The 26,482-nt window shown below is 36.7% G+C and overlaps 4 protein-coding genes across 8 annotated transcripts; 1 reads left to right on the forward strand and 3 right to left on the reverse strand.

The window, feature by feature from the left end:
- The first annotated feature begins 852 nt into the window (after window positions 1–852).
- Window positions 853–13,600, forward strand: LOC137731347 (calcium-transporting ATPase 3, endoplasmic reticulum-type). Of its 2 annotated transcripts, none has more exons than XM_068470454.2 (34): window positions 853–1,210; window positions 1,451–1,501; window positions 1,610–1,643; window positions 1,791–1,808; window positions 2,312–2,448; window positions 3,020–3,094; window positions 3,995–4,040; window positions 4,543–4,602; window positions 4,717–4,797; window positions 4,970–5,055; window positions 5,244–5,345; window positions 6,359–6,412; window positions 6,494–6,595; window positions 6,768–6,826; window positions 6,934–7,078; window positions 7,705–7,812; window positions 8,091–8,243; window positions 8,405–8,509; window positions 9,120–9,316; window positions 9,432–9,543; window positions 9,703–9,801; window positions 9,878–10,023; window positions 10,176–10,233; window positions 10,455–10,547; window positions 10,691–10,741; window positions 10,886–11,017; window positions 11,139–11,240; window positions 11,564–11,618; window positions 12,087–12,172; window positions 12,353–12,501; window positions 12,628–12,733; window positions 12,853–12,906; window positions 13,007–13,055; window positions 13,216–13,600. In XM_068470454.2, exons 1-34 carry the CDS (start codon window positions 1,178–1,180, stop codon window positions 13,284–13,286), a joined length of 3,009 nt encoding a protein of 1,002 aa, XP_068326555.1. In that variant the 5' UTR covers window positions 853–1,177; the 3' UTR covers window positions 13,287–13,600. The 2 variants fall into 2 exon arrangements, 1 of the variants encoding a protein (XP_068326555.1); XR_011068256.2 differs by having other exon boundaries at window positions 890–1,210; window positions 12,072–12,172.
- Window positions 13,601–13,734: 134 nt separating this feature from the next.
- On the reverse strand, window positions 13,735–17,907 carry LOC137731358 (serine carboxypeptidase-like 13). Of its 2 annotated transcripts, none has more exons than XM_068470463.2 (14): window positions 17,666–17,907; window positions 17,328–17,473; window positions 16,908–16,984; window positions 16,649–16,771; window positions 16,268–16,370; window positions 16,089–16,126; window positions 15,816–15,917; window positions 15,634–15,720; window positions 15,417–15,551; window positions 15,181–15,252; window positions 14,573–14,694; window positions 14,333–14,446; window positions 14,160–14,205; window positions 13,735–14,049 (listed from the first exon to the last, which is right to left on the reverse strand). In XM_068470463.2, the coding sequence occupies exons 1-14, from the start codon at window positions 17,845–17,847 to the stop codon at window positions 13,966–13,968; spliced, it is 1,431 nt and encodes a 476-aa protein (XP_068326564.2). In that variant the 5' UTR covers window positions 17,848–17,907; the 3' UTR covers window positions 13,735–13,965. The 2 variants fall into 2 exon arrangements, with proteins under 2 accessions (XP_068326564.2, XP_088542934.1); XM_088686808.1 differs by having other exon boundaries at window positions 17,650–17,884.
- Window positions 17,908–19,832: 1,925 nt separating this feature from the next.
- On the reverse strand, window positions 19,833–23,557 carry LOC137747812 (70 kDa peptidyl-prolyl isomerase). Of its 3 annotated transcripts, none has more exons than XM_068487959.2 (12): window positions 23,246–23,557; window positions 22,501–22,818; window positions 22,334–22,414; window positions 22,157–22,237; window positions 21,873–22,067; window positions 21,627–21,716; window positions 21,337–21,512; window positions 21,005–21,127; window positions 20,766–20,912; window positions 20,498–20,625; window positions 20,310–20,409; window positions 19,833–20,196 (listed from the first exon to the last, which is right to left on the reverse strand). In XM_068487959.2, exons 1-12 carry the CDS (start codon window positions 23,436–23,438, stop codon window positions 20,167–20,169), a joined length of 1,662 nt encoding a protein of 553 aa, XP_068344060.1. In that variant the 5' UTR covers window positions 23,439–23,557; the 3' UTR covers window positions 19,833–20,166. The 3 variants fall into 3 exon arrangements, with proteins under 3 accessions (XP_068344060.1, XP_088542954.1, XP_068344057.1); XM_088686828.1 differs by having other exon boundaries at window positions 19,833–20,232; XM_068487956.2 differs by having other exon boundaries at window positions 19,833–20,218; window positions 23,246–23,535.
- Window positions 23,558–24,948: 1,391 nt separating this feature from the next.
- Window positions 24,949–25,889, reverse strand: LOC137713251 (uncharacterized). Its single transcript, XM_068452546.2, has one exon. It carries the CDS (start codon window positions 25,864–25,866, stop codon window positions 25,342–25,344), a length of 525 nt encoding a protein of 174 aa, XP_068308647.1. The 5' UTR covers window positions 25,867–25,889; the 3' UTR covers window positions 24,949–25,341.
- Window positions 25,890–26,482: the final 593 nt, after the last annotated feature.

Genomic DNA, 26,482 nt, shown 5'->3' on the forward strand with positions numbered 1-26,482 from the left:
TTTAATTATATTAGGACACTAATATATCAACTTATGTTTCAAATATATGAAAAAACTGATATATTTGCTTGTGTTAACGTGTACAAAAAACAATCTCAATTTACTTTTATGTAAAAGAAAAAATGAGCTCAACATAATAAGAGATGACGTTGTGGAGTGGACCAACTGAATGATTAGCGCTTGGTAAATTTTATAGCATGCCTAAAACCATGATTATTCCTATGATTTAATTCAATTTAGAATGGGTTGCATCAAGAGGTTCAATTAAATTTGAGTTTGTTGAGTTGTTGAATGTATTGGAAACTTGAATATTGGAGTTTTTTTTTTTATTTGATCAAGAATATTGGAGTTAGGCCAATACATTAATTTTACATTTCGGCATGAGTATACTTGACAAATAGATTGTGTTTGCTTTGTTCATGTCGTATTCGTGTAATATCCGGTATTTTAATGGATTATGTCATGTTAAACATATTGTTTTAATGGGTTCTTCATAAGCGATCTAATATTTACCCGACTCGTTAAACAGTTGATTGGGAACATGTTATTCTCGTGACGAGTTAATGAGTCATGCAAGAGCCTAATGTGACCTGGCAAACAGGTCGTATTTATGTCATACTCGTTATTTCAACGAATTTTTAATGAATTATTAACGGGTGACTTGATAACGATCCGATTTATTAACTTGTAAACCTAAAATCATTTATTTTCGTATAAATTTAACGGGATGCGTAAAAAATTGTGAAGATATACATATCATTCGATAATAAAGGTCAATAAATTTTTGTTGTCAACTAAAATCAGTAAAAACAAATTCTCTCTTTAAGCAATATCAATTCCGCTTGCCGATGCGAGAACGCATAAAGTAGAGAAACCATTTATTTCAAGCGGGCCACGATCCAGATCCGAAATTCGGCCTAATTCCGGCTAAAAACCAAAAGCGTGAGTCTTGTGGGTCAAATGCCTTTGCGAATTGAGAAACGTAGAGGCCACAAGCCAAAACGACGACGTTGCTTAATCGCAACGCCTCACTCCAAAATTTCCCCTTTCTCATCAGATCTCTCACCCATTAGTCGTCCAGTGGCTGATACGAAACACAGAAACTTGAAGAGGTAGAGGAAGAGGTAGAGGAAGTGCCAAAGGCTCCGTTCGCGTCCAAGTTCTTCGTCGTCCCTCAATGGAGGACGCTTACGCTCGATCCGTCACCGAGGTAGTTCAGTAACTCAGTAATTCAGTAATCCAGTAATCCATCGGTTTTACCAGCTTCCAAATTCGAAGTGTGTGTGTTTAGATAAAAAAAAATTCGAATTTTTGAAGTCGAATAATTGAATTCTTTGGAAATTGGAAGCTTCTGTTGCAGCGTTTCCATGGGAATGTGGCTTTTTTTAGTTCCGGTTATGTCATTGATTAATTCACTACTCCATTTTGTTGCCCTTGTATTATTGGTTAGGTGTTGGATTTCTTCGGCGTGGACCCGAAGAAGGGCCTCAATGACTCACAGGTATGGTAAAGTTTGTTGCTTTCGGAGCGAAAGCTGTGAAATTTGTACTATTTTATTGGCCATTTAGTTTATCTACTCTCAAGGTTTGAAATGTTATGCTGTTTGCAGGTTGCGCAACATGCAAGACTCTACGGCAAAAATGGTATGTTTTCTCTGCTCCTAGCACGAGTGGGTATGCGTTTTCCAGTTCGGTTGTTGTGTCCTCCAGACTAGAGTGCTGGATTTGGTATTGTTTGTCTAGTTCTAATGTGGTTTCTCTTGGATTGCATGATTGGAATATTGTATGCAGTGCTTCCGGAAGAGAAAAGTAAGTACACCACACATTCCTTTCCCCTTACTCTCTCCATCTTGCATAAGCAAGTTTTTGCGACGTTTCTTTCATTGATTGCACGAGTACATTCTCGTTTATGTCTTCTCAAAATTTCCCTACTCTTTCCAGTACTAAATGAAGCACGAGTTCCAGATGGAATTAATTTTTCTCTTCATTGTACTGTATAAACTGTTATTTGAATGTGTTTTTAGCGGTCAGTGGCTTGTGTACCACCAATAATTTGTTAATACTACCTAGTTCAAAAAGTGTAGAAAACCACAGTTATGAATCTAATCGCTTTAGAAGAGTAGCTAGCTGATTTTGGTGAGTTTTGTGAGAATGAAGAATTTAGGGAGTCTAAATACAAAACTTTTTTTACTGGATTCATATTCCAGGAGCATGCTACTGGTTTGATGTAAATTTCTGTTAACACTAGTTTTCACAAATCAAGATCATGCATTTTATGCCTGTTATGAATACTATCTATATTCCATATGCAGGGGCTTCATTCTGGAAATTGGTTTTGAAACAGTTTGATGATTTGCTTGTAAAGATATTGATTGTTGCGGCACTTGTTTCATTTATTCTGGCTTTGATTAATGGAGATACGGGCTTAACAGCTTTTTTGGAGCCTTCGGTAAGATATGATAATTTTCTGCTTTGTTAAACTGATTGCTTATTACTATCATTATTTTTCAAAGTATGAGTTGAGTTCATCTTTTAGGAGTAATCTATTAGCCGAAGCAAAAAAAAAGAAGAGGATATGCATTTTCTTCCTTAATACAATTTATGTTTCCTTAAAAAATAAAGAGGGAAAGATGCTATGCATGTTAGACTGTCAGTTTAGACTGGCCAGAAAAGAAGAAAAAGTTTAGTTATCGATGCCTTGTCTTGGTGTTTTCTTTTTCCTCCTACTTTTACTTTCAATGTCTAGATGTGATCCTTATTCCTTAGTGTTTGATTTGCACTCAGTTATTCTCTCTTCTAGTACTAATTTTTTCCACCTATAAGTCTTTAATGCATGTCCTTTTTTTGAAGTATTGAAACATACATTGTTCGAAATTTGTTGAGCACTTGAAACTTAACAAGTTAAGGCTTTGAATGTTGTGATATTTGATAACTGTTTTTTATGTTTGTTGTTGATTAAGCACGAGGGATACAACTTGGTCTTAATAAAGATTTTATTGTATGAAATTAATGGGGCATAGGTTATTCTCATGATATTGGCTGCAAATGCTGCAGTAGGAGTGATTACAGAAACCAATGCTGAAAAGGCACTTGAGGTAAATTTTACATCTATAGTATTTCAGAACTTCCATAAAAACCAGAAAACATCTCGAAAGACTACCATTTCAAGTGGATCTTTTCTTTCATGCGGAAACCAAGCTCCTTTTTCTAAACTCATTCTACTAAAACTTCAAATTGTGTTCAATTTGTTGATTGACTGTTAGCACTTGATCTATTTATCATTGCCCTTTCCCAAGTACCTATTTCTACCTTTTCCTATGCATGAGCGCTTTTCTGTTGCACGTTGTAGAAGATGAATGCATGAATCCCTAGGTAACCTTCTTTTTGTTCTGTGATGTAGGACAGAGTAGGGCAGCAGAAATTAGATTGTATAGCAGAAGCAAAAACACATAGAACTTAAATTAAAACAACGATCAAGGATAACTGGAATCACTCCAGTGGCCTCTCACTCGTTCTTGGCCTCGCACCAAAAATTGGAATTTGGAATCACTCCAAATAAACTCTTGTCGCAGGAGATTTAACTCAAACTTTTATTCATAAACTCATCTGTCCTCTATGAGGTACAACCGTACAAGGAGGGGTTTCTTAGTTCCCTATTTTATTCATCGCGTGACCTGAGCGGTACCTTAAATCTAATACAAATAGGAAAATAAACTTATAGGAAAGAAATCCTAATCCAAAATAGAATAGGAAATTAACCAAATCCTTTTAGAAATGGGAAACTCTAATTAAACTAGGAAAATAAGAATAAATTTCTGCTCCAAAAGGATTAATCCAGTCCTAATGGAAATTGGATTGTCTTCTTTCTCCTCTTTATCTCTTCCAGCAATAAACCCTAAAACTTGATGTTCATGTCCTCATCTTTCTGGAAATTCATTCATTAGTCCTTAACTTCAGCTTGTTCTGATTCCTTATTTTTACCCTTGACATTGTAGGAGCTACGTGCATACCAAGCTGATATCGCGACTGTGCTGCGGAATGGTAAAAAATTATTTTATGAAGTGACTTGACCATGCTAAATGCTGTTTGCACTTTGATGTTATTATTTCATGTTTCTAAGTCTTCTTTTGTATTGTAAGCATTTCTTTTTAGAGCTTAAATTGTGAAAATCAGATCATAAGAAGTGTAAGGTAGTACACCCTTTTGTTATGAGGGTGCTGGTGGAGATCTCATCAGTTTGGAAAAGACACTTGATAGCTAGTATTTATTATTGTTGGTTCCTTTGGGATGCTTTGCTTTTGTAATTACTCGTGACTCCTTGGCTGGATCTTGGGGATAAAATGAGAAATTGATGGAACATTGTTAATCACGCTGGAAAAAGGAAGATAATTGCTAACTATGTACAACTTAAAGCTTTTGGGAGTAGTGGGTGGCCATAATCTCATGAACATCATATCAAATTGCTTGATGCATTGCTTGTACTGTACTGACAATTGTGTCATCCTTTACCACTCAAAGTTGACGTAAAAGTAACTCCTTGCAGGTTGCTTTTCCATACTTCCAGCAACAGAGCTTGTCCCAGGTGATGTTGTAGAAGTGGCTGGTAAGTTGCTTTGAGTATGCAGAATTGGTTTACTACTGTGCTTACTCGTGGATACTGAATTTATTTATTTATTTTTTGGATTCTGAATTTTTTTCGGTTGGGCAAAACGTATAGTGGGAGGCAAAATTCCAGCTGATATGAGAATGATTGAGATGCTAAGTAATCAATTACGTGTTGATCAGGCAATTCTTACAGGTACATCTGCTTTATGTACTGAATATAGTAAATCAAAACAGTACTTGTTATATCGTTGATGGATATTTGTCATTATTGTCTTTGTAATTTGCATGAATCTTCACTGTCAAAGTATTATGATTTAGCACATGCTAGATCAATGTATTTGAGAACTTCTGTTTGATGATGGCAGGTGAGAGTTGCTCTGTTGAAAAAGAGCTTGAATCCACTACTGCAACAAATGCTGTATATCAAGACAAGACAAGTATTCTTTTCTCGGTAAAATTTATGTGTTTATTGAAGCTAATATGCTGGATCCAATTTCTCTATTTTATATACTTAATGGAATGTGTTGACCAAGTTTTCTATTTCTTTATGTCGTACTATTGTTCTGTTTTGGATGGAGTTTCTTGAAAGGGTATCTGTTACAAAGCAATGATTATCTTCCTGCATATCTTGATCGCCAGGGTACAGTAGTCGTGGCTGGTAGGGCTAGAGCTGTCGTAGTAGGAGTTGGAACACAGACTGCTATGGGCGGCATACACGATTCAATGTTACGAACAGAAGATGTAAGCACTCTAAATTCAGATTGTTCTCAGTAGTTTATCTCTATGTGCTCTTACCCTGTCAATGGCTTGGAATCTTGCCTTAAATTCTGAAATTTCTTTCTAGCACTGAATTTAGCAAAACTTTTTGTCTACTTCCATTTGACTGCCTAGTTCGATGAAGTGTGGTTCTGCTTATCTATATGTTCCTCTCTTCCTACCTGAAACATCAGTAGTGAAATAATGGAAGGAGTCACAACATAGAGCATAGTGTTGGGTTTTTTCCAGTCCATGATAAGTTGTCCTGCTTCTATAAGGAATTATAGTCTTAGAGGATTAAATTGTTTTCCCAATTGGAGTTGTTTTCGCAATTGGAGTTAGTTTCTCAATTGGAGAAGGATTCATAACTAGATTTCAATTAGGTTTGGTAATACTTATTGAAGAAGACCTTTATTATGTCTATAGAAAGGGGCTATTGTACTAGTTTTGAGGGGGGAGCAAAACAATAAATTGTATACCACTCAAGGGATTAGAGTGAGAGAATATTGTAAGGTGCGTGCGAGAGAAAAGAAAAGAGATAGTGCATTTCTTGTTCTTGTTCTTTCAGATTTTTCGTCAAGTCCTAGTTCTAGAGATTTGGCAAGATTATTGGTTGTACACATTATTGATATAGTGAAAGATTGTTGTTGCTGTCCTGTGGACGTAGGCACATATTGCCGAACCACGTAAATTCTTGGTTTTATTTATCTTGGTTATTTGTTTTCGATTTCCGGAGTTTGTTCTATTTTTCCCATTCTTAAGCACGATATTCTCAACACATAGTGCTCAAATATCTTTGCTCCACCGAGACCATTTTTCTAGTTCACCATTATGATTGACACAGCGCTTTATGAAATTACGTCCTTTCTTCACTGCTCCTTTTTTTCTTCTGAAACTCAGACAGGAAAGAAAATTGAAAGAAAGATCCTTTGCTGAATTTATAGTTTGTATATAGATGACCAGAGCTTTCAATTATTCAATTATATGGCTGTTTGCAGGAAGCTACACCATTGAAAAAGAAGCTGGATGAATTTGGTACTTTCTTGGCCAAGGTAATTCTCCAAGTTTTTGTTTGGTCATTACTCTCTAGTATTGCTTTATTATGCATTTCTTAACTTTCATTGCTTTCTCAGGTTATTGCTGGCATATGCGTACTGGTATGGATTGTAAATATTGGTCACTTTCGTGACCCTGCTCATGGTGGGTTCTTGCGTGGTGCAATTCATTACTTCAAGGTATTTTCTTATTAAATTTATTGATCATTTACTTACAAAGAAAATTCTTTTGGGTTTTTCGAATTCTTTTTAATTTTTATTCATCACATTTCTGTTTCAAGCCCTTATTTACTGGTTCTTACTCATCTTTCCTGATTTAATGTTTACGAACCATTCTCTTGTGCCCACTAAGATTGCAGTCGCACTTGCAGTTGCAGCAATCCCAGAAGGACTTCCAGCTGTTGTTACAACGTGAGTGCTTGCACTTTTACTTGCGTATAGAAATGACAAAGGCGTTATACTGCAATCTCTGATGCTTTTCTTTATCATGGACTTTCTTTGATCTTTTTTTTTTCTAGTTGTTTGGCTCTTGGAACAAAACGAATGGCTCGATTGAATGCCATTGTAAGGTCTTTGCCATCTGTTGAGACTTTAGGCTGCACTACGGTAATCTGCAGTGACAAAACTGGAACCCTGACAACCAATATGATGTCTGTCTCGAAGGTGATTATCTCATGACCTTGCCATAGTAAACAGTTGAATAGGACTTTCCTGATCTTTTTGGTTTCCTAAATTGCTGTAAATAGCCAGGAACATAACTTGTCACTTCATAAATTTATTGGCATGTAAGCTTTTGCTATGGTTTGTGGCTTTTTTTAGTCTTTATTTATTACTTGTGCTTGAGAACTTGTAATAACTAACCTCCTAAGGATGCAACACATGCATATATATATATATGCATGAAATACATACATACATATGTAGTGGGAGAAGCAGAGGCCCAGATGTGCACATCATGTCCGTATTTAAAGGCACACCGGATAAAGACAAGGAATTTATGAGTTATGTAACATTTGACTGCTTGAAGTTTCAATCTGTCAGATGTTTATTGTCATGTGAAATTGTATTTGTTGATTTTACAAGTCATCGCTCCAATCAAAAGATTACTTTGCTCTCTAGGTTTCAATATTACAATAGCCTGGCTACCTGATTTGATACAACTTGTTTACCTGATTTAAAATCTTTTGAGTGTTACTTTCAAACTTGATTCGCTTCCTATAATTTGGTGCTTGGCGTAATTATGTTTCTTTCAAATGATTATTCACCCATTTCTATTCTTATCTCTCCAGGTTTGTGTGCTTCATACTGTACAGCATGCTCCTGTTATTTCCGAATACAGTGTCAGTGGGACAACATATGCACCGGAAGGCATTATTTTTGACAGTACTGGGCATCAGGTAGGTTACTTTTGCAAATTGATAAGCGGCTGAAAGTAAAAAAAAAAGAACCTTGATGCTTCATATAAACATGTGACCTGATTGGGAGCTTTGTTTCATATTCTAGTGTAAATGATTTGCTTGCAACTGTATATATATTATGTATGTGTGTATATATTATATAACGACAAACTCCAGGATTATATCATGGCCAACCCCCTACCTCGCATAATTTTTTTAATGCTTCATTCAGGTTCCATTATAGTTTGCACTGATTTGAAGTGTTATCTATTTTTCAGATTGAACTTCCAGCTCAGACGCCTTGTCTTCTTCACATAGCAATGTGTTCAGCACTATGCAATGAGTCTATCCTGCAATATAATCCTGATAAGGGCAACTATGAAAAAATTGGCGAGTCAACTGAAGTAGCCCTCCGTGTTCTTGCAGAGAAGGTTCATTTATGTACTTATACTCTTTTCTAAAGTCTGAAGATTTGCAAATAACTGAAGTTTTCGATTCTGATTTTCTTCCCCTCCTTTCTCTATTTTGTTGGTCATGCAGTTATTCAAGGTATGCACTTTTAAGTTCTTAACCTAATTTCTTTCACTGCCAGATTGGTCTTCCTGGCTTTGATTCTATGCCTTCTTCTCTGAATATGCTGAGCAAGCATGAACGTGCATCTTACTGTAATCACTACTGGGAGGACCATTTTAAAAAGGTTAGTTTTCTGATCCTTCCGCCCTCACATCATGCCCCAAATATAGAAAGAGATTAAATTGTTAAACTAATAGATCAAGAGAAACATATAGCTTATTAATAGGTATATTGTGTGGCTTCCAAAAATTCAGTATTTTAGTTTTTAGTCTGAAGCTTTTATATAATTTATTTTTTCTACTTTATATTATAGTTTTATGATATGAAATATGTACCATCTTCTTTTATGTTTCTACAAAAAATAAACCTGCTGAAGAATTATGATGTTTTATGCTGTTTTACCTCCTTACCAAACAACTCGGACTAATTTGTTATTCTACTTGTTAGTTTGTCTTCTTGTGTACTTCTGCATATTTTTGTTTGATTCTCATGTTGTCTGCTATAACTACTTGACTGTGTCTTGACTTCTGGCTGCAAAATCATCGGTTGGTGTTTATGCTTATGCATATATGTTTTTGTTCTTCAAGTTTTATATCATAAGCAGTAACAGTGGAACTATCTACTTGAAAAAGACAAAAAGAAATGCTCTGGCAAAAAAATTCTAATTCTAACTTGCCATTTTTGTTGCAGTAATTTTTTTGGTTTTGCTTATTGGTTTAATATATTACTTGCAGATTTCTGTTGCAGATTTTACTCGTGACCGGAAGATGATGAGTGTCCTTTGCAGCCGAAACCAGTTGCAAATTATGTTTTCAAAAGGTGCTCCAGAGAGTATTATTTCTAGATGCACAAGTATTCTGTGCAATGATGATGGTTCTGCTATACCACTAACTACTAGTATTCGGGCTGAGCTGGAATCAAGGTTCCGTAGGTTAGGAATATTTTCTTCATCGTTATACTCTCTCTCTCTCTCTCTCTCTCTCTCTCTCTCTCTCTCTCTCTAAGGCATACGTGGTTATCGTCGTAATATATATTTTTTTGGTCAGTTTTGCAGGGAAGGAAACACTAAGATGCTTGGCCCTGGCCTTTAAGCGGATGCCCATGGGTCTGCAGAGTCTCGCCCATAATGATGAGAATGATCTAACATTCATTGGGTTGGTATGCTTTCTTTTCAAAATAGAAAGTCAAGTTTGTTTGGTTGCTGTGCCAAATACATGATTTTATTTTTACTTTGCAAGACATGAACTTTGTCTCTTCATGTCCATTAGCTCAATTATTTACGTTGTATACATTTTCCTTGCTTTGTTTCTTTTGAAGGTTGGAATGCTTGATCCACCAAGAGAAGAAGTGAGAAACGCGATGCTTTCATGCATGACCGCTGGCATACGTGTTATAGTTGTAACTGGGGATAACAAGGTAGGTCTGTCCTTTTATGCATGGATGTAGGACACATATGGTTAGAACACTCCGGCTGATTTTGGCATGATTTCAGTCAACAGCTGAATCACTTTGCCGCAAGATAGGGGCTTTTGATCACTTAGAAGATCTTGCTGGACACTCCTACACTGCGACTGAGTTTGACGAATTACCAGCATTGCAGAAAACTCTGGCATTGCAACGCATGGCACTATTCACTAGGTATACTGGTTGCATCCACTGTATGTTCATTTTCTGTGGAAGATTAGATATTTACCATTTGTTCCATCTTTTTTAATCAGTTTTTTAAACAAATTCTCTTTCTATTTCTTGAGCAATTGTTCATTTTTTTTTATCCTCCTCTGATTTGTTAGGGTTGAACCTTCTCATAAAAGGATGCTGGTTGAAGCCTTGCGACACCAAAACGAAGTGGTACACCCTCTATAGCTTTATCTCTGGATGCTGAATCATTATATAGATGCAATAGCTTCATTTTAGCATAGGAATGATGTTTTGCTCCCTCAAAATTTGTAAACAAAGAAACTTTTACATTTGTTTAGACCTTTTCATGCTTAGTCATCTTACTGTCATACTTTTTCATGCTTGCTGCCATACTCTTCTTTACTTTCCTGAAACTTTAGTGTGCTTGTTAGGTGGCAATGACTGGTGATGGTGTTAACGATGCACCTGCACTTAAAAAGGCAGATATTGGAATTGCCATGGGTTCAGGAACAGCTGTTGCCAAGGTAGACGGGATACATACTGTTTTCACTCATGTCACTGTGAAACCAACTTCTATACTTTTGGTCCCTAGAGCTATTCTTGGTTTCATTATCATTTTGTAGTATTACTCTACTCTTCTCACCGCTGCTATTTCTGTCTTTATCAGAGTGCTTCAGATATGGTTTTGGCTGACGATAATTTCGCTACTATTGTTGCGGTGTGCCTCTCTTTCTCCATTTTCTTTTTCATATTATTTTCGCAAGTATTCTATTTTTACTACTTGTCAGCAATGAGGACTTTCACCTTACATTCAAAAGCATTTCTCTGCCATTTAACTTAATTACTGGTTAATCCTTGGCAGGCTATTGCAGAGGGAAGGGCTATATACAACAACACGAAGCAATTCATCAGATATATGATCTCTTCAAATATTGGTGAAGTAGTTTGTATATTTGTGGCAGCTGTACTTGGCATTCCTGATACTCTGGCCCCTGTAAGTCCTTTTATGTACGAATTGTGATATTTCATTTTCCAACCCTTTATATTTGAGGAGTGTAATGTCTTCTGCGTCCTTTATTTTCATGTCCTTAATACTTTATGAAAACTTTTTCCAGGTCCAGCTGCTCTGGGTCAACTTAGTTACTGATGGATTGCCTGCCACTGCTATTGGTTTTAATAAGCAAGATTCTGATGTGATGAAGGTTAAACCTCGGAAGGTATTGCATAAATTAAATCTGCTATCAGTATTCTGGCTTTTACTTTTTTCTTCCTCCTTTTATCTGTCTGTAACACTAGTTGCCTAAAAGTGGCTGAATGAGAAATGGTATTGAGTTTTTTTTTTTTTTTTTTTCCCCCCTTTCCGCTGGGGAGATCAATAATAATATCAAGGACAAATTTGGACTTTTATTTTGTTTCATTAGGTCATATATATGTTTCATCCATTAATGTTATTATCTTAATATCATAAAACTAGTCCTCCAGCAGTTGAGAGAAGTTCTAGTTTTTGCATAACGTCACTTTAACTTTTATCTGTGTGTAGGTCAACGAAGCAGTTGTTTCTGGATGGCTGTTTTTTCGTTATTTGGTAATCGGAGGTATGCATAAATCATATTAGATATGGCTCCCAGTGAAATTGATGCCCCGTCCGCATGTACTGGTTTGGTTTACCTAGTAGCTATAATTAAAAGCTGTAAAGCCCTGTAGTGCATCTCTTTTACATTATTTTTTCGATATGAAGCAATGTTAAGCCTTACAGTCAGCCATTTAATCTCTTTCATAAGCTTATATTTGAACAAATGAATTGGTATCACTTATATAATGGCCTTTTGGTCCCTACTGGTTACACTCCTTTCCATTATGAATCAATTGAGAAAATCAGTTCTTAGTCTTCTGACAATTAGTAAAAAAAACTTTAAGACATAACACAAAGCCATTTACTGTATATAACATGATTGATCCTATTTGTTAGGATTTTTTTTGTGGCGTGAATTTAAGTTTACATTACGGTAAATTTGTTTGTTTATTTTCTCCATGCAAATCAAATGAAGGTGTATGAATTGCAGCTTATGTTGGGGTTGCCACGGTTGCGGGATTTATATGGTGGTTTGTTTACTCTGATAGTGGTCCTCAACTGCCATATTCTGAATTGGTAAGATCATACAGGCTCTGAAATTCCGCAGTTTCTAAAGTCATTTTCTGGTTGGTTTCTACAGTTTGTATGACATACATATAATTACTACCTACATAGAAATGTCTGTAGACTAGACGCTTATAATATCCTCCGTTATGTATAAACTGGGTTCTCACTTTTTTAGTTATTTGATTCCAGATGAATTTTGACTCATGCTCAACAAGGGAGACAACTTATCCATGCAGTATATTTGATGATCGCCATCCATCAACTGTATCCATGACCGTGCTTGTGGTGGTTGAAATGTTCAACGCCTTGAATAATCTCAGCGAAAATCAGTCTCTTGTGTAAGCAACTAAGCATATACGTAGATATTAACATTACAGTTTACTTTCTAATGATTAAGTTATTTCATTTTTACATTTTGGTTGGAGACTAGACTGGCGTTAGCACTGACTTTCTCTCGTTTCCAGTGTTATCCCTCCATGGAGTAACTTGTGGCTTGTTGGTTCAATTATTCTAACAATGATCCTTCACATACTAATATTATACGTCCATCCGCTCTCTGTTCTTTTCTCCGTAAGTAGTCTTATCCCTCCATGGAGTAACTTGTGGCTTGTTGGTAAATTGACAGTTTCTTTTATCGTTTTTTTTGTAAACGAACATTACTGATGGTCCCGTAATATTTTGTGCTGTAGGTTACGCCATTATCTTGGGCTGACTGGACTGTTGTGCTATACCTTTCATTTCCCGTATGCAATTTACCTTTCAGAGTGTCCTATGTTTTGATTCCCTCTTCCGACTGCTCATTGTCAATACTCATTCAAGCTTTCATTTGTGATCTGATTTTAGGTTATTATCATCGATGAAGTGCTAAAGTTCTTCTCAAGAAGTTCCACTGGTAAATCATCTTTGTTTTTTGAAGTCTTGTCATTTTTTATTTCGGCGCAGAGTGTTTATCTCCTTTGTCTATAACATGTATGAATAATGTTAGCTCGGGTTATATTCGTGTAACAATATTGCTGTCTCATAGATTTTGATGGCCGTTGCTCCTGTTGTAGGCATGCGATGGTTCAATTTCCGGTGGAGGAGGCCTGATTTACTGCCAAAAAGGGAATCGCGTGACAAATAGAAACGGAGTTATGTGATCCGAATTCTTTGAGACACCGAGACTGGGAAAGAAGCCCATGTTTGTGCCATCCTTCAACACAAAGGAAGAACTGCGCAGTCCCGATGGCTACTCACTTATGTACATACTTTCTCGACATAGAGGAGTGAAAAACGTTTGAGAAGTCTGAAAAATATCCCAGAAACGACGTGTCACTACAGATAGCAAAGATGTCCCGTTAGTCATTCGGGTCTTGTATCCATTAACTTTGAATAACTTGTTTCCTTATACGACCATATTATGGACCATTTGTGTTCAATGTTAATGTCGTTTTCTCATACAAGCAATAATTTATTTTCATCTAAATTGACCCACCATAGCGTCAAAATTGACCTAGTATTTTATTTTTCTTTTACCTATATTTTACACTAAAAGAATTGTTTAGCTTAGATTTGTTTGGGGTACAAGTGGAAATAAAATTGTTACATTTTTAGCACATTAAATATTTAGTTTTTAGTAAAAATAATGGCCACGTTGTATATAATAGAGGAAGGTAACTAGTATTCCTCATTTGAAAAATAGAAAAATTATCTAGACAGTTAATATTTTCTTAAAATCTGGACCTTAAGCTTCTTAAATACGGATTGAGATTCTCTGCAGATCTCACTGTTAATTCCGATTGCGTGTAAGTTTTCTTCTCGATTTATAGAGGTTCCTCGTATAACCACTTTGTATACATAGTTGAACATTCTTCGGGCTTGTACTCGGGAGCTGTGTGCCCCGCCCCCTGCACTCGCAAATTTATAATCAAACAAGAAAGCCAAAATTAAAAAAGACTCAAGTTGAATCAAATCTTCCTTTGAAATTCAGAAAATTGGATCGAAAACTATTTCTTGCCTTCACGGTAGCATAGGTCATCCTGTTTGAATAAGTCCTCGTATACCTACATCGTACATCCCCAAGGTAAAAGTTGATTAGCAAACTCAAACCCAATCGAAACCTAAAATTAAGATACCCCAAGTTCGATTCTCTTTCCATCAATATCGCTCGTATCAGAAATATATACGTACCCCGCGACTTGGCCCTTGACAAACCATGGTCTCCAGTCATTAACAATGGAATAATTTAAGGATCTAATCCATGCTTGTGTAGCCATGAAGGGCACCATCATATCATGGTCTCCGCTGAAATAATTAACAAAATCAAAGAAATTGAAGTTAAAAAATATTTAAACATTATATAAACGCATAGTTCATGCATGGAAAATATATATATATGGAGATGTTAATTAAATTTAAATTCCTCATCACCTGTATATTAAAGAGCGATAATAGCCTTGAGCACTAAGCTTTGCATGAAACTGAATGCTGGTGTGAATGTCATACTCGTAAGGCCTATCGTAGCTGCATCTCTGCCATCTCCTTATACTTCCCTGCACTGCGTACTTTCAAAATATCTCTTTTTCGATTTTCTTTCATTAAACAAATGAGTTCAAAAATCTCCTGTGTAACTCTATCACTCGATCCTCACAGGGAAACGAAAATATTTTTTAGTAAATTTTATAGTTAGTCATTTCCTTAAAGTAATAAAGGGTCCATTAACCCTCTCTTTTCTCAACCATCTTATAAATTTGAGCTTCCGGTCCTATACATATATGATTTTATTTTTTTATAAACCTATAACATTATTGACCTAAATGCACAATTAAATGAGCACTAAAGAGCGGGAATGTACTGTAAGTCTGTAAGCACACAATAGCATGGGTTGGCTAAATGCAATGAGGATAGTCCTACATCTGTCACCACTTAGTTGTGCACCCGGTAAGCCAACTTTCTAGTTCTGCCCCTGATTGATCTCAATATATATTTTACCAATTTAAATAGTGTTCAGTATTCATCTCGATCGTATATACCTATACCTTCCGTATGTGAAGGGCTTCACGGACGTACTGATCATTCGTCCAATATTCAGAAAGCAAATATCCGTAACTCTGCATGCACAGAAACACTTAATTGTGAATTTGTGATCTCCCTTAGCTAGTAATGTCTGGTCGACCAACTTTTTGCGCAAAATCGAGAGCTTGTATTCAAGAAATGTTCCTTATCAACAAGTATTAGGTCAAGAAAATTAGTAGAAAGCGACGAAGGGGGTTACCCGACAGTCTAATGTAGGAGGAGGAGTTGATTCTGAGAGATATCTTCTTTTATCAAGCATATGAAGAGGAGGTTTCGGAGAAACAAGTTCGCAGTTCCATTCCAAAATATGCACCAAATTTATTTGTGAAATGCACTGCAGTACATGAAAAACATGAGATCAAAACTAGGAAGCAAGACGGTTAAGAAAGATTAATTTTCGGGTAATTACACCATACAGTATGATAAGCCTGCTTATGTTTCAAACACTCTGCGTTTCTGGGGTCTATGGTTTGATATTCTCCTCCGCAACTTCTTTCCAAGGACTGCTTTATATGAATTTTAGCTCATTAATTATTAAAAAGTACTTTTAATAGGTTGATTAATTGGTGATTAAATATGAGATCAAATTAGTACGTACCTCAAATAGGTCATCAGGAATAAGTCCCATCCCATGAGCAAATGTGATTTGTGAGTTGCGTTCGTCTTGTGGCACTGTTAATGGGTTCCCTAGTATATAACCCTGAAAAAATGAGCATGGATCACAACTTAGAAGTTAAAACTACACTACTACTGCTACGACTACCGATTCGATTTTTCCGTCGTAATTATTTCACTGACATGGATTGTGACACAAGCTGCCAACACAAAATAGACAGTTAACACGAATATACAAGTATACATAGTTATAAACCTGCAGATTTATGGCGGGTATGACTCCTTCTTGATTGCCTGCAGTACGTACCAACTATCAAGTTAGCTATATCAAACTAACTGCACACACACACACACACACACACACACACACACACACATATATATATATATATATATATATATATATATTAAGCTAATTAGCAATTATTTGCATACCATCTGAGATTAACTGAGCAAGAACAGGAAGAGGAATGCCGGAATATGATTCGCCACCAACAAAGAAAGGATTCGACATGAACTCTGGGTGATCAACAAGCCACTACAAAGTGCAATTGAACAACATTTCATAACAAAAGGAAAATGGAGAACTAAAATTAATTGAACTTATTACAACTACTCCTTTATACCAAAAAGCTACTATAATTAACGGCAAGTGGCAACCATGTCTGTTTCTTTTCGCCACAGACGATTTAATAACTCTCTAAGCTGATACGAAAATGTTGCTGCTTAAGTACTATTAGGTGGGAATCATGACACAGAAGTATTTAAAATGATGTTTAAGACCCCAATTAAGTTCGTATTAATATTTCTTATTACCTTCCTTAAGAATTGGAGGGCATGCCCAACTTGTTCCGAATCACTTGGCTGAGAAGCAAACGAACTTCTTGCATAGGAAAATCCAGTCCCCACCGGGGAATCTACGAAAATAATGCTAGATACCTGTCATTCGAGATCAAAATGCCATTCGGAAAACAAAGGTTTAATTCCGTGTTTAAATTCGGTCATGTAAAACAAGTAAAGGAGTAATTTAATTTTCTTGTTTATATTCGTAAGATGATGATGTTAATATTATCACCTTTGTCCATGCGTATGGATTTAAGGTTAATGTAGGCAAACTCCCATTGTACTGCTCAATGTTAAAATTTAATGGACCTACAAAATGCAGAAAAAGGTCAATGATTGATGTGAGAGTAACAAAGTACAACTAAAGAGGTTTTATGCTCATAAGCACTTGTACTAAAAACGTCTGTATTAAAATTCTAGTTCATTTATCATTCATAAGCACTTTTAACTAGCAATTTTGGTTATCTTATAACGGTTTTGAGCCATTCCTAAAGCACTTTCGAACAAACCAAATAAACCTTTAAGGAAGAGGACTAGCTAGTTGTTAACTTATTAATTATTGTTAATAATTTATATGGATTCTCTCATTCTCTTAAATATGGCCTAATGAGCAATAATGTTGATTGGCTGTGTTAATTAACAGTTTACGTACCTATTTCATACAAAAGGGCAGTGAGGGAAGAGCAACCAGGACCACCAGTTAGCCAAAGCATTAGAGGAGCCTCTTCAGGTTTCCTTTCTGTCTTGACAAAGTAGTAGAAGAGCTGCACCTCCTCTTCTTCCCCCACTCCCACGTACCTAACAATCGACATAAACGTAAAGTTATACGCGAACGCGCTTACTTGAATTAGGAGATACTAAACACATAATAAATCGTATACCAACTACAATTTAAAACTTGTTTATTGTCTGTTTAGCGTCCTTATAACTTTGCAATTTATTAAAACTTTGTAACCAGTTGTATAATCACTTACAGAGTGAGATTTGTACCCGGTTTCAAGTTCAAAAGGAAGAGGTCCCTGGAATCCGGGAAGAAATTTAACCAACTGTGAGTTAGAGACTGGAAGCATCTGTGAGCAAACATTTGAAAGAGGTAGGAGTAGAAGCGGAAGTAGAAGCAGCTGCAGACCACGGCAAGAAGAAGAAAGTCCTGCCATGCGACGTGACATCATTAACTGGTACTAATCCTGGTTCTCTGTGTGTGTGTGTGTGTGTGTGTATTCTCTCTGTGTGTGCGCATATATATACACTACATATATATATAAAGTGTTATACTTTGAACGTGCGGTGTTACGGTGACTCGGAGAATATAGCGGCCTAAAGCGCATGAGTTTGGGATAAGACAACGACAAGTGAGGAATGGAAGGCCCGTGGCTTTTGGTAGTAATTGAAGCCACGACAAATTAGTTAATTGATTACAAACAAGAAAAATTAACTTTGTATTTTAGGAAATATGCAGGCATAAAACTTGTAAATATATATCCAGAAAATCGGTGAGAAAAATAGAGCAGATCCTTCGACACGTGAAATCGCATTCCCTCCGCTTGTTTCCTACTCCCCCTCTCCCTCCTCGCATCATTTGCCAAACCCTCCTCGACCGCATCTTCAACTCCACCTACGGTCCTACCCCTTCACCAACTTCCTCCCTCCCCGCGTGGCCCCTCTCCTCCGCCGCTATTCACACTTGAATTTCTCTCTCTACAAAACAAACTACAATTTGGAATTGAAGGCTTCTTGATCAATCGCAGAAGCAGAAATTCGGAAACAAAAGGAAACATGGCCGCTATATTTTGTTATAAATATTTACATATCCTTTTACTTTTCATACTCCTATTAATTTCCAATCGTCGGATCGAGTGATTGAAAAAGATCAAAGAACATAAATTAACAAGAGTGAAAAATAAAAAGTACTATATAGATAGCAACATCCTTCTATTATTTATAAGACATTATATGTAAGCGTCTCTAGTTTTATTAGTTAACTCAAGTTTGAACTATGTTTTTCTCGACAAAAAAAAATAGGGTAAATTACATTTGCATACCTCAGGTTTGGGATCTATTTTAATTCCTTACAACATCTTTAAAACATTTCACTTTCATACCTTAACTACCATTTTATTTCAAAATAATATTTCCGTTACATTTTCCATCCATTGATCCGTTAAATGCTGATGTAGCTGCCATATATATGCCACTTGCCAAATGCCTGTCACGTGGCAAAAATAATAATTTTTTTTTTTTTAAACCTGAATTTTCTCAACAAAAAAAAAATACCGAAACCTGTCTTCTCCCCGCAACCCCCAAACCCATCTCCCCCATCTTCATCTTCTTCCCCCGACCCCCCTACCTGCAACCCAGAAAAAAAAAAAAAAAAAAAAAAAAAAACCCAGATTCTGTCTCACCATCGCCGGGTTCGTGGAATGGATGTGGATTTAAGGAGTTTGTGGGGCGGCGCCGGGAGGGGGGGGTGGTGTAGAGAAGGGAAGAGGATGGATGCAGAGGGAGGGAGGGTCGCAGGTTGGGGGTGGGGTGCGCAGGGAGGTCGCGAGTGGGGGAGATGCAGGCGCCCCCGGGGGGGGGGGGTTGGTGGGCCGGGGGAGGATGCGGGTGGGGTGTGGGGGATTATTCTGGGTTTTTGGTTTTGAGGGGACAACGGGGATTGGGGGGGATGACGGGAAGGTTAACTTCAGTTTTTTTTTTTTTTTTTTTTTTTTTTTAAATTAATATATTTAGAAGATTTAGGTTTTTTTTTTTTTTAATTAAAAAATTGTTTTTTTTTGCCACGGGGCACATATTTGGCAGCCACGTGATGGCCACATTAGTGCTTAACGGATCAATGGATTGAAAATGTAACGGATGTATAAAATAGTACTAGTGAACTGTTTTGAAGATGTTGTAAGGAATTGAAATAGACCCCAAACCTGAGATATGAAAGTGTAATTTACCCAAAAAAATAAGTTTGAACTATGTTTTGACAAAAATACTTCAAATTAAAGAATGGACCAAATTTGGGTTTAAGCGAGTTGGGCGGGTGTCAACCAAGTTCAAATCCGGCTCTCCCTTGTATCATAGTAGTTATAAAATAATTTGTTGTAAACATAAAATGAAACACATTCCTTGTACGTCGATTGTCGGAGATGGGGATGGAAAACCAAAATTTGAAGGGGAAGCTTTCTTCCATATGCAATACTACGGTTTTAGGGACAATAACAGAAATCCAGCCATACATCGATGTATAGTGTATTGTCTTTTTAAGTGACTCATCTTCACCCGTTAAATTCTCTCGAATCCTTCAACGCATTTCCAGCCGTTACCTTCAGTATATGTCATACATTGATGTAGTTTATGTAACCCGTACCTTCTTTGACTGTCTCTCTACGCATACACAAATCATGAATCATGATCAGACATTTTGACAAGAATCAACCACCACTTAATTTTCAGGCGAGGGAGAAACCAGTGTATCAGCAACCATTTACATCGCCACAGCCTCATCTTTTCTCGTCCTCGACTTTCAATTTCTGCCGTTACAGTAAAGAATCTCTGTTAAGATGGACCTTGATGGCCAATTTCAGTTGCAATATTGTCACTGAAATTATTCAGAGCTGATGAAACATAAAAAAACAATATTCACCTTTGTAGCTCGTCCAAAGATGTTCGTGTAGAGCTTAGCATCCCTCTTGTCGCTTTCAACTTGAAGTCGTTTCAAGTTCTTCTCAATCAGCTTGACCTCCCTGGAAAATTGAAAAAGAAAACTAATCATATAATGCTTCACGGAGTACATCGGGAATACGGGATTACAAAGATCAGTTTCTCAGTTACCTGTTATGAGGATCAACCTCAAGAGCTTTCTTGATGTCTAATTCAGCCAAGACCAAATCTGCAATTTCCATATACGCTTGTGCCCGTCTGTACAAGGCTTTTACATTGTGGAACTCGATATCTAGTACCTGTACAAGATCGAATTCAGAAAATATGATGAGATTTGCCTCAACATTATCTCTGAACATTGAGAGACGTGTAGAACGGTAGTCTTGCTAGAAGAAGCTGAGACTTTGTCATCATGTTTTTCTTTCTGTGTACAGCTTACCTTTGAACATAGCTTGATCGCTTCCTGAAAGTCATTTAGTTTTAGGCTACATGCTGCACCGTTCAACCAACATAACATTCGCAGTGGTCTTGCCAGCTTCGACTCATCATCCCCAAAGTTTCCATCTTCACTAACATAATCAGCAGCCTGAGAGGAGGAAAGCAGCAAATAAATATGAATTTAGTTCAAATAGAACCAAACTACGGTTAGTTTGGGAATAAAAATTCGCATTCCGTTACCTTATCATATTTTTTCCCTGCTTGTTGATGCTTCCCCTTTTTAAAGAGAAGGTTGCCTTCCTCTTTCTTCTTTCCTGCTGCCTCAAGTCTCTCTTGATTGCTCATTTCCCATGGTGCTTTTTCCTTTTCATTAAAGAAAACTAGAGAGTAATAATTGAGAAAGCAATGGTTGCGAGAGAAATTAAGAAAATATGTGCCTTCTAGCTTATGCTGTATATATGATGAGTAAGGACACCAAATTACCACATTATGTTTTTAGGAAGTTTAGGAAATATGAATATCTTAGAAAATTATCATTGCAAATTCCACAAGTTCATCAAAATGGTCATTACCCTGATAAAATCTAACATTTCAACTTCAAAGAAGACATTCGAACATGGTGGTACAACAGCCAGGTCCCGCCTTACTTCAACGCTTCCAAATCCAAAATCAGGATGTATGGTCAGTATTGCCAGCTCTCCCTTTTTCATTGTTGCAACTGCTCGGTCTAAACCAGCAATCACTTGTTCTACAGATAGTAAGATGCAGATATTAGCCACAACTACTTTTGAGCTTTCTTCTTGTGATTATCAGGCAAAAAGATGCAAACAACAGAAAAAAGAGATGCAATGGAGTAACTAACCTTCATCTGTGATAAACTCCAAAGGCTGCTCTCCATCTACTCCCTTTTTGTCAAAGACAGTGCCGTCTTCAAGCCTAGCTATATAGCTAACTGCAACAGTTGGACATTGTATAGCAGTTTTAAGTTAACTGTGATTGTCATAGGTTTATTATATGTTTCAAATGCAAGGAATTACAAGCCTAGCTATACACTTATGTCATGATTCCAGTAATATTGCTATAAAAATGGGCATCTCAATAAACTTACCAGTAACACTTGCACCTTCATTAGCAGTCCATGCGCCTTCCCCTTCTTTCAAGATCTTCTTTAGTACCTTGGCATCACCTGTAATGTCAATAACTGGCTTGAAAGACACCAACTCCGTGTCAATATTGAGCACAGAACTTGGAGGGATAGAAGTAAACCCCTCGTTCGCATCCCTCCCCTCCTCCCCAAAGGCATCTACAATTATTTAAAATATTTCATGGTTAAAAGGTTCAATTTTTTCTTCTCTAAAATAGCAGTGTGATAAGAAGAATACAAAGACATACACCGAGGTTGAACAATTAATTTGGCCTTCTCTCCCCTTTTCATTGTCTTGATTGCTTTCAGAAATGCTGGACAAAAATGACCTGAAACACACGCAGATAACAGAGTTATTCAATTATCACAATTCGGCACATCTCAAACAGAGTTGCCTTTCCACATTGAAACCACACAAAAATTACCATCTTTCACATAGAATTCAATTCCTTCTTCTGGCGTTTCTGCAACAACAGTGCCATCAGCCAACGCCGCACGATACTTAACTGCATTAGCAACAAAAGTTCCAATAAAAACATTAAAATTGAGGTTTGCAGCAATTACATGCTTACATAATGAGGAATCAGATTACCAAGAACTTCATCCAGATCACTAGGCAGCTCGTTCCTCTCTCCTTTCTCCACAATCTTCTTAACAATCCCACCATCTCTGCTCAAATCCACCACCCTAATCCACGATATGAGCTCAACTTCAAATCGAACAGCAGCATTGTCATAGCCCAACTCAGCAGGTAATGTGAATAATGCAATCTCTCCCTTTTTCATAGTCACGACTGCATAATCCAAACCCTTCACCACTCGGCCCTCACCGAGCTTAATAGTGAGAGGATCGTCTCCATCTCTAGTGGACTCGATCTTCGTCCCATCAAGCAAAGTCCCAACATAGTGCACTAAATCCAAATTTCCACAATCAGTTTTCTGTAAAATATTATTAATTGAGATAAGAAATGTCTAAGGGCGGCCTGTTTGAAGTCTAAAAGCAATTTTAGATGATCAAAAGCACGTCTAACAATGTTTAGAGCCTGTTTGGAACTGCTTCTGGAATGGTTAAAGGTGCCTTTTGGTAACAAATTGTGCTTCTGACTAGCCAGAAAAACTTAAGAAGCGCCTCCAACTGCTTCTTCAGGATTCAGGAAGCACTTGAATTTTTAATGAAAATTTCAACATGCTTCCTAGAAAAGGATTACCAAACAAGCCCTTAGCAGAAAATGCAATACTTCTCGATTGTACAAGCAGCAGGTATGGGTTTTATCAAATTTCAACATGCTTTTTATCACAAGTGCTTTTAGCAAAAGCGTTTTCTGGAGAAACAATTACCAGTGGCTTCGTCGCCGAACTCAGGGGCATCGTAGCCATAGCCGCGCTGGAGGAGCTTCTTCTTGATGCCGGAGCTACCGAGCTCTCTCTCTTCGCCGACTTCGAGAGGCGGCGCCGATTCGATCACCTCGCCGGGTTCCTCGTCGAGGTCGTTCTCGATATCCGACAGGTTTGTGCCTTTCTCAACCTCCATGGTAAAATCTGGACTCCGAACGACGGTTGCACGGGAAACTGTGAGTTAGAGTTAGAGTAGTGTGGCTCGGCAGTGGGGCGGTTATGTGGCGGTACGGGAACGGTCGTTGATTTGATTTCGTGGCAAATGGAAAGGATAAATGTAAGGGCGTTTTAATAAATTTAGGCTAGGGTGATTTTGGACGACAAATCTGACTCAAAAACGACACGAATACAAAATAACAAGATTTAGGTTGTTAGCGATGGTACTTGTCATTATGAACGTGAACGTGTCTCGGTTACATGAAATAACTTTTTATAACTTCTAACTTTGTTTGAAAACTATTGCGTTTTCAATTTAAAAAATAATAATAAAAAGAACACTGAAACGGAATCATATGATAACTACTTTATCTTTTGTTTTCAACTTTTAAATTTCATATTTTCCCAAACGCAAAGAAAAATTAAAATAAAAAATTATATAATTACGCGTATCATGAAATTTGATAAAATTACAATGATATAGAAATTACTCATTTAAATTCACATTAAAAAGACATGTTTAACTCTTTTTGCAAATGAGAAGTTTAACTCTTTTAGTTGATGTGAACATGTACTTTATTTTATTTGTGACAAGTAAACTAATTAATCATATGTTATGTTCAGATTAACTTAATTAACAACCATAAATTAACCTTAATCGTTGTGTGGAATTCGAGAAGAGATAAAGCCAACCAGCAAACCGAATTGCCACCTCAAAAGCTATGAGCCCAAAACTGGAGTTTAAGTCCAAAAAAACTGCGACGTAATGCTCACAACAATATATTCTGGTGGGCCAAAAGCCCACAGAAATTTTGTGAAGCTACGTGACGATTTAAATGAAGTGGACATCACAAGAAAGCTCCAGAGCATTAAATAAAATTTTGGTTTATCCAAAGCTTTAAATGATATGTATGACTTTCTGAAAATATCAATTGTCATTGGCTTCCATTTCGTCGTCGCATTAGACCACATGCGTGTGTCCATACTATCATGTATTTGGTGCAACTATTGCTCAAGTACATCATAATTTTAACGAAAAATTTCTGGTATTATTCATTTTAATAAAAAATTATATTTTTACATTAAAAAGTCAATCATGATACTATTCACTTTACCTTTTATTTTGTACTTATCGTTAAAACTCAAAATTTTCAAACTCCTTTCATTAGTTTTCCTCTATTACATTATTATTAAAATATAAATTTTTCAATCACGTATATTATAATACATCCTCCATAATAGTTAACTGTATATCTTGATTGAATTTTACGGTACAGAAAATTACTTACTTCATCTCCTTCAAATTTTAAAGTACTAAAAATGTAAGTCATTTTGTTACTCACCTACGATAAAAAAATAAAAAAATAAAAAATAAAAAATAAAAACAATATAGTGTTCGTGCTGCATGTAATAGAAAGTCAACTTTCAAATTGGTCTTCTATTTTTTTTTTTTTAATTACATTGTATGAGTTTGAAATTGAACGTAAATCTGAAAGGACAAAATATAATTCTACTTCTTTTTTTCCTCTGCAACCAGAACAACGAAAACAGCTAATTAAGCAATAACCCTAGTTTTCCTTTTCTCATAATTTTGCTTGTATTTGCAGCAGAGCATATTTAACAATCCTTAAAAAGGTCTTATGTATATATCCTTACTTCCACTGAAAGAGAAATTCGCGAGTTCAATTCTCATATGAACAAAAAGTAAAGCAAAATGCATATATACAAAGCAAAACCGCTTCAAACGTGACAGCGCTTCTAAATTGAATCAAAACCACAAAAGAATTGTCCGTCCTCTTGTAATTTGTTGGCTTCACTGTACAACTAAATATCAGCAGGTCTTGAATTCGACTGACGCCTAATTGGATGCGTTCGATCAACAATCAAAACGCAAAAGCACTTTTCTTTCTAACAGCATAGCTTCTGCTTCTAGGGTACAATTCACCCTCGACACCAGCAGCACCTTCATCAAAATCCTCAGGCGCATCCTCATCAATCCTCCCCATGGCCACGGTGCACTTTGGCAAAACAGCCCGATTATTAGATCCGATTTTCGATCCCATAACTGATCGCATAGTCGTGGTTGTAGCCGATCGCTTCATGTGCTCTTGCATGATCATGTTCACGTCCATCCTTTCCTCGTAGTTCCTTGCTGACGCAGCCCTAATAAGCTCGGAATAATCATCATCTTCCCTTGACCTAGAAGAAGTTGTCTTAACGCTGTAGCTCTTGGGCAGGCCTCGACCGCGATTACCACTAAATCCTCCAGGGGTACCGCCGTAGGTCAATCTGCCGCCCACGTCCGTGATGCTACTGATGTAACAGTTCTTGGCCTTGCTCAGAGCTCTGATGGGCACCGTGATGATTTTCATGAACATGTTCTGGTTATTCACCTTGGTCTTCCTCATGTTGTGCACAAATCACCAAAACTACTGTAGGTTATTCGTTGGAGGACCCAAAATTTTCCACTGCGAAAATCAGGTTTATGAGGTTTATGGAGAAAAATATGAGAAAAAGGAGGTGGAGGGGGAGGAGGAGGAGGAGGGGGTGATGTGAGGAAATATGGATTTTATATAAATTGGTTGTGTAGAGGGGTGAGCTAGAAATTAATAACATCTTTGAAACTTGAGCAGCATATGAAGAAGAAGGTGGTGAGTTTCGACTTTTCAAAGCCCACGAGATCGGGGAATTAAATAAAATTCAAAATAAAGAAATTTATAGATAAGAACAAAGAGCTGATGTGGGTGAGTTCAACTTGTTGAAAAGATCAATTAGGCCAAAATTGAAAAATAAGGTTTAAGTTTATTACTTTTTCCACATTACACTTCTTAATTATTTATTTTTTTATCTTACGTTTGTGCTTGGTGAATATATATTTTTTAAACATTCTTTTTCCCTCTATGAACAAGTTTTATTTATTTAATTAAATAAATAAAAACAGGAGATAGTAGCTCAGTGGTCAAGTTCAAAACCAACTACACCCTCATTTCTTGCAAAAATAAGTTTTATTATTCATTTTTGGCA

The sequence above is a fragment of the Pyrus communis genome, chromosome 15, assembly GCF_041283825.1.
Source record: "Pyrus communis isolate YQ-2024b chromosome 15, ASM4128382v1, whole genome shotgun sequence".
Taxonomy (NCBI): Eukaryota; Viridiplantae; Streptophyta; class Magnoliopsida; order Rosales; family Rosaceae; genus Pyrus; species Pyrus communis.